General features: G+C 41.5%; 1 protein-coding gene across 1 annotated transcript in view; it reads left to right on the forward strand.

The window, feature by feature from the left end:
• The window catches only part of PSMG1 (proteasome assembly chaperone 1), an 11,815-nt gene extending 8,823 nt beyond the window's left edge, over positions 1 to 2,992 (forward strand). The window contains exons 6-7 of the mRNA XM_003800653.3: positions 355 to 491; positions 2,796 to 2,992. Coding sequence (XP_003800701.1) covers positions 355 to 491; positions 2,796 to 2,870 — 212 coding nt within the window. The 3' untranslated portion in view covers positions 2,871 to 2,992. The remainder of the gene's footprint in view (positions 1 to 354; positions 492 to 2,795) is intronic.
• Positions 2,993 to 6,031: the final 3,039 nt, after the last annotated feature.

The raw sequence follows: 6,031 nt of genomic DNA on the forward strand, positions 1-6,031 counted from the left end.
TGGGGATTCGAACCCGCCACCTTAGGTGTACGTGGCTGGCGCCCCAGCCGGTTGAGCTATAGGCGCCGAGCCTAGTCAGTAAAATTTTTTTTAATCTTTCAGATACTTAAAATTATCTCCACAGTATTTTCAGGAAATGCAAAATAAATAATTACAAAAGCAAGAGATTAGGAAAATAAGTTGGCTGTGAAAGAAACTATGCATTGTAATTATTCAAGATGGCAGTAAATGCCTCTATTAAAAGAGACCACAGAGACAACTGCTTTTAAAAGCAGCCTTTATCATTTAAAGGAATTTAATTTAAAAAATTATAAAATAGAAAAGTTAAGTGTTTTTTTCCTTGTGTATTCATAGTTCTCAGTTACTGCCAAGTATGGAAGATCCCTGCGGTTCTATACTTGTGTTATACTGATGTGATGAAGTTAGACCTAATTACAGTGGAAGCTTTTAAGCCTATACTTTCTTCCAGAAGCTTGAAGGGTTTGGTTAAGGTAAGGTTTTTAACTCATTTAAATTAATAGCTGATTTATTAATGAAGCTAATAGCAAGTAAATGGTGTCAACTTAAACCCTAACTGACAATTTAGAGATCCTTTCTTCACAAAGTACAGGTTCCCAGTCTGGCTGTTTGAATTTGATTGTCACCCTCTCTTCTACATAAACTTCAACATACACTACGACACAGTTGACATATGTTTTGTTCTTGTGTAATAGATGAATGCAGTATAATATGGATCAAATTATTACAATGTTTATTTACCTAATTTTGCAGAGGACTGGATGTGTGAAGATGTGAGTTACATGATGAGCCTTGTTTTCTACCCTTAGTTTATATCTGTTTCTAGAAAAACTAGAACATGTCCATAAAAGTTGTTGCCTAGAATTTCAGGTAGTTTAGATTAAATTAGAAGATTAAAGACTGGTTCTTTAAAGGAAAGAGGTTATAACAACATTGTTACATAGCCCTGTTCTATTCTGGAATGGCCATTAGCATTAAGAAGACTTTTATAAGTTTTGTTGGAGTTAATTAATTAATACTTAATATTAATTAATCCATAGATCTTATAAATTCATTTTTTACTGCTTTGAGGAGATTTTCAACGTCTTTTGAAATGGACCAGGTTTTTTATTTTGGTATCCCAGGTTCACCACATACCGGGCATGTAGAAGCCCACCCTCAATAACTATTTGTTGAATTAGTAAAGAGTAAGACTGTAAAACTATTGAATTTAGTGTGCTTCAAGAGATCTTTCAAATTAGTGTCAGGGATAGTCTTTCTGTGACATAGTGAGTTATTTTATGTTTGGCATCTCTTTCATGGTATACCCTGCTGGTTTTGTTTGCTTACGTATCTAGCTGATTAGCTCATCCACTTAATTTGGAGGTGAGGGCCATGAAGGCAGGGTTGGGCTGTCTGGTTCACCGCTCTCAGACTGTGCTCAGCACAGGTGCTTCATAAACCTTTGGACTTGTTCTGAGAATGGCACATCACCTGTCATGCAGGATTTAAGGAAACATCCAGCTTTTATGAATATCCTTTGAAAGGAAAATTCAAAAAACTTCTATACTATTTTCATTTCTTGCCTTGAAAATGGTATTTGTGGGAGGGTAAGATGGCTGTCCTGCAGAGTGCTGTTTTCTTTTTTTTTTTTTTTGAGACAAAAAAAAGCTGCCCCCCTAGGTAGAGTGCTCTGGCATCACAGCTCACAGCAACCTCCAACTCCTGGACTCAAGCCAGTCTCCTGCCTCTGCCTCCCAAGTAGCTGGGACCATAGGTGCCCACTACAACGCCCGGCTATTTTTTGGTTGTAGCCGTCGTCATTGTTTGGTGGGCCCGGGCTGGATTTGAACTTGCCACCTTAGGTGTTTGTGGCTGGCACCTTAGCCACTTGAGCCACAGGCGTCGAGTCCAGAGTACTGTTTTCTTTTCTTTTTTTTCTAAGAGACAAGAGTCTCACTTTGTCGCCCTTGGAAGAGTACTGTGGTGTTACAGGTCACAGCAACCTTCAGCTCTTCGGCTTAGGCGATTCTCTTGCCTTAGCCTCCTGAGTAGCTGGGACTCCAGGCGCCTGCCTCAAAGCCCGGCTATTTTTTGTTGCGGTTTGGCCGGAGCTGGGTTCAAACCTGCCACCCTCAGTATATGTGGCTAGCGCCCTACTCACTGAGCCATAGGCACCGCCTGAGTGCTGTTTTCTTAATGGCCAAATCCATCATCCTGAGTGAGGTCATTTGTGCCCATGTACATTCAGCAGCATGGAATAACCTTGAGTACCTCCCAAAGGGTCACACTGGGGCACCCAGAGCCGAGTCAGCTCCACGGCTTGGAGGTGGTTACAGTGTTAGCACAGTGAAAAGAGCACCACATTGCATTACACTTTGGGGAGGGAGCAAGAGGGTAACTGGAGGAATGACTCCCTGGAGAAAGTGTTAGTTTTGCTAGGTTTGAAAGATAGATGAATCTTAGGTATGGGGCAGGAAGCAGTGAGCACAAGGTGGGGAGTCGGAGAGGTGCAGTGAGGAGTGTGATGTGATGGTGAGGGGCAGACGAGGGCACGTGGGAAGAGAGCTGGGTTAGAGCATAGCCTGCCTTCCAAGGCAGGTCTCACCAGCAGAGAGTTTTGGGCGAGGGAAAGATTCACTGAGACAGTTTACCTCGTCAGCTTTTTGTTCGGAAGAGGAAAGGGAAGGCGGCCCTTGTTCCAGTGACACTGTCTCGAGAGGTGGAGGTTGGGGTGTGTATGTTTCCTCTACTTGAATTCTTGGTTTCACTGTATTAACTTTTTTCTCTTTCCTCAGAATATTCCCCAAAGCACAGAAATCCTGAAGAAATTGATGACAGCAAATGAGATTCAGAGTAATATTTATACATGACACCAAAGAATGTTTGTAATATATGTTACCTGTTCATTCCTTTATGGGGAGCAGTGTTTTGTAGGTTACTTCTTTGGGGGGGGTTTATTTTGAGGGTACAAAACAGAATAAAGTTGTAAAAATTATAGTTTTAATTCCGTATTTATGGTGGTATCGTTCAGAATTGAAATAAGCTACACAGGTTTCTTTCATCCACTAGGTATTGTTTAGGGGGGTATTGTTTATTTGAATATTTTAAGGTAGTATTTTTGAAAAGCTATGTACACCAACAAAATGTATTAATATGGCAAAATGTGTAAATACTTGTTGATCTGTTGGTGATACTTAATATGTGGAAAGTTTCTGGATATTTTAAGAGTTCTGCAGGGTTTTTTTGCTTTGAGGATATAAATTGATGACAAGGTAACAAACTTACACAGTGGAACCTCTGTAAGTTGACAACCCAAGGGGCTCTAATTGGCCAACATAAGGAACTAGGCGTGCTGTACTGATGTGTACTTGAGGTGCATGCTCCGTCTGTGAAAATTAGGTCGACTTAGGGAGGTGGTCAGTGTAGGAAGGTGGTCAACTATAGTCACCTACTGTAGATTTGCTCAAAATGAAACCAAAAGAAATTTGTGTGTTCTTACTTTTTAGTAATATCTGACGTCTAGCCTTGTCACCCATGCTTTCCCAGGGCTTTCAGACATGGTTAGCTGTGTTGATGATGACCAGTTTTCTTTTAGCAAAATGTTATGTAAATTGTGGGCAGCGCCTGTGGCTCAGTGAGTAGGGTGCTGGGTCTCAGGTTCAAACCCGGCCCAAACCAAACTGCAACAAAAAATAGCCTGGTATTGTGGTGGGCGCTTGTGGTCCCAGCTACTCAGGAGGGTGAGGCAAGAGAATCACCTAAGCCGAAGAGCTGGAGGTTGCTGTGAGCTGTGACACCACAGCACTCTATTGAGGGCGACAAAGTGAGACTCTGTCTTTAAAAACAAAAAATGTAAATTGTATCATTAACCCAAAGTAACTACAATACTTCACAAAACCACAAACTAAACTGCATTTCTTAAATTTTAAAATGATGAAGTTGAGAAATACATCTTATCTCTTCTGCTTTCTTTTCCCCCTTTTTAGTTACTGCATCATTTACATGTTATAGGTTTAGACAACTCACCCATTTATATTTTCTTGGTAGTGGTTCGTGATGGGATAAGGAATACTCTTTTTAACTCCTTGAATAAACTTGGTGGTTTCTTTTGCATAAGCAAGTTTGGGAAGTCTTGTGCATGGAGCATTAAAACATACCTAGTGGTAGAAACCAAGCATTTTCCTCATTGCAGAAGCTTGCATCCATTTAGAACTGTGCTTGCAGAGCCCTGAGTAAGTAAGTATAAGACTTGGGATCCAGTCCCAGCTGGAGGTAGAGCCCTTTACTCTACTGAGGGTGAATGTTTTAAGTAGAGTAGAGTGCTGTTGGAAGAGCGGACTGTGTTCAGATCTCCAATCAGTGCTTATATGTGTGACTTTAGCTGCAGTCCCCAACTCCGCTGGCCACAGGCTGGTACAGGAACTAGGTCACACAGTAGGAGGCGAGTGGTGGGTGAGTGAGCAATGTTTCATCTGTAGTTATAGCCACTTCCCATTGCCCACTGATTCTGCTTTATGGTGAGTTGTATAATAGTTTCATTATATGTTACAATGTAATAATAGAAATAAAATACATAAGAAATGTATTGCACTTGAGTCACCTTAAACCATCCCCCCACCCTAGATGAAACTGGGCCCCTACCTCTGACCATATATAAAAATCAACTCGAAATGGATTAAAGACTTAAATGTAAGACCTGAAACTGTAAAACTACTGGAAGAAAACATAAGGAACACAATATACTTCAGTACAAAAATTTTAGGACAGCACCTCAAAAACAGAAGCAACTAAAAAATAGATAAATGGGACTAAACTAAGCAGCTTCTCCACAGCAAAGCAAACAGTCAATATGGTGGAGAAGACAACCTGTTGAATGAGAGAAAGTATTTACAAATTATTCATCTGACAGGCGCCTCATACCTAGCTTATGCAAGGAATCAAAACTCAACAACAAAGAATCCCAGTAGACTATGGACAAAGGACATGGCCAAACTGTTCTGAAAAGGAAACATACAAGTAGCTGACAGGTATATGAAAAATGCTCAATGTCACCAGTCATCGGGGGCGGGGGTGCAAATCAAAACCACCACATTCTCTCATCCTGGTCAGAGTGTCTGTCATTAAAGGGAAAAATCACAGATGCTCGTGAGGGTGTGGAGAAAAGGAACTCTACACACTTAGTAGGAATACCAATTAGTATAGCTAGTATGGAAAAAAGAGTATGGAGATTGCTCTAAAATACTAAAAAGACAACTACCCTATGATTCAGTAATCCCACTACTGGGTATTTACCCAAAGGAAAAGAAATGTATCAGAGGTTACCCACACTCACGATTGTCAGGGCACTGCCAGCAGCAGCAAAGATAGTCAACCTAAATGTCATCAGCCATGGCTATAGAAAGTGCGTGTACACAGGGGTATACTGCTCAGCCACAAAAAGAATGAGCTCACAGGAGTGTCTGCCACATGGAGTGTGTGTTGGGGAAAGCAGGACAGAAGACTGGGACTGCCTTTCCAAAAGTGCCTTGTTCACAGCATGCAGGACAGAAAACTAAATCATTAGCAGCTTTAAACCTGAAACATCATGGAAACAGGATTCAAAAATACAAATGAAATAAAAATAAAGCATAAAATAACAAAAATGTGAATATTTCAAGTATACGCTTTGTGATATTGGGCATGTGTATGGGTTTTCCAGAGATTCCTATAGTTTGGGGCTCAACATTAAATGTTTTAAGCTTCTCTATCATGTGGGGATAAGGAACAGAGACTGGGTCCCAGCCAGGTGAAGTGGTCCCTTGAGGGCCCCTGGGCCCTCAGGTTTCCCATCAGTGCCCTGAGTCCCCCCAGCTATGGGCTGTCCTGGCACGCCTGACAGCACGGGGCCCGCTCTTACAGGGGACGAACCTCCAGAGGGACAAGGAAGAGCATCTCCACATGGTGTAGTCCCCACCAGGCCTGTGGCTGTGGCTCCTTCCATTCTCATTTTTGTACAATGTGTCGTATATGTGGGAATCCTACTCAGCCATGA

The sequence above is a fragment of the Otolemur garnettii genome, unplaced genomic scaffold, assembly GCF_000181295.1.
Source record: "Otolemur garnettii isolate 467f Iridium unplaced genomic scaffold, OtoGar3 scaffold00180, whole genome shotgun sequence".
In the NCBI taxonomy this organism is placed as follows: domain Eukaryota; kingdom Metazoa; phylum Chordata; class Mammalia; order Primates; family Galagidae; genus Otolemur; species Otolemur garnettii.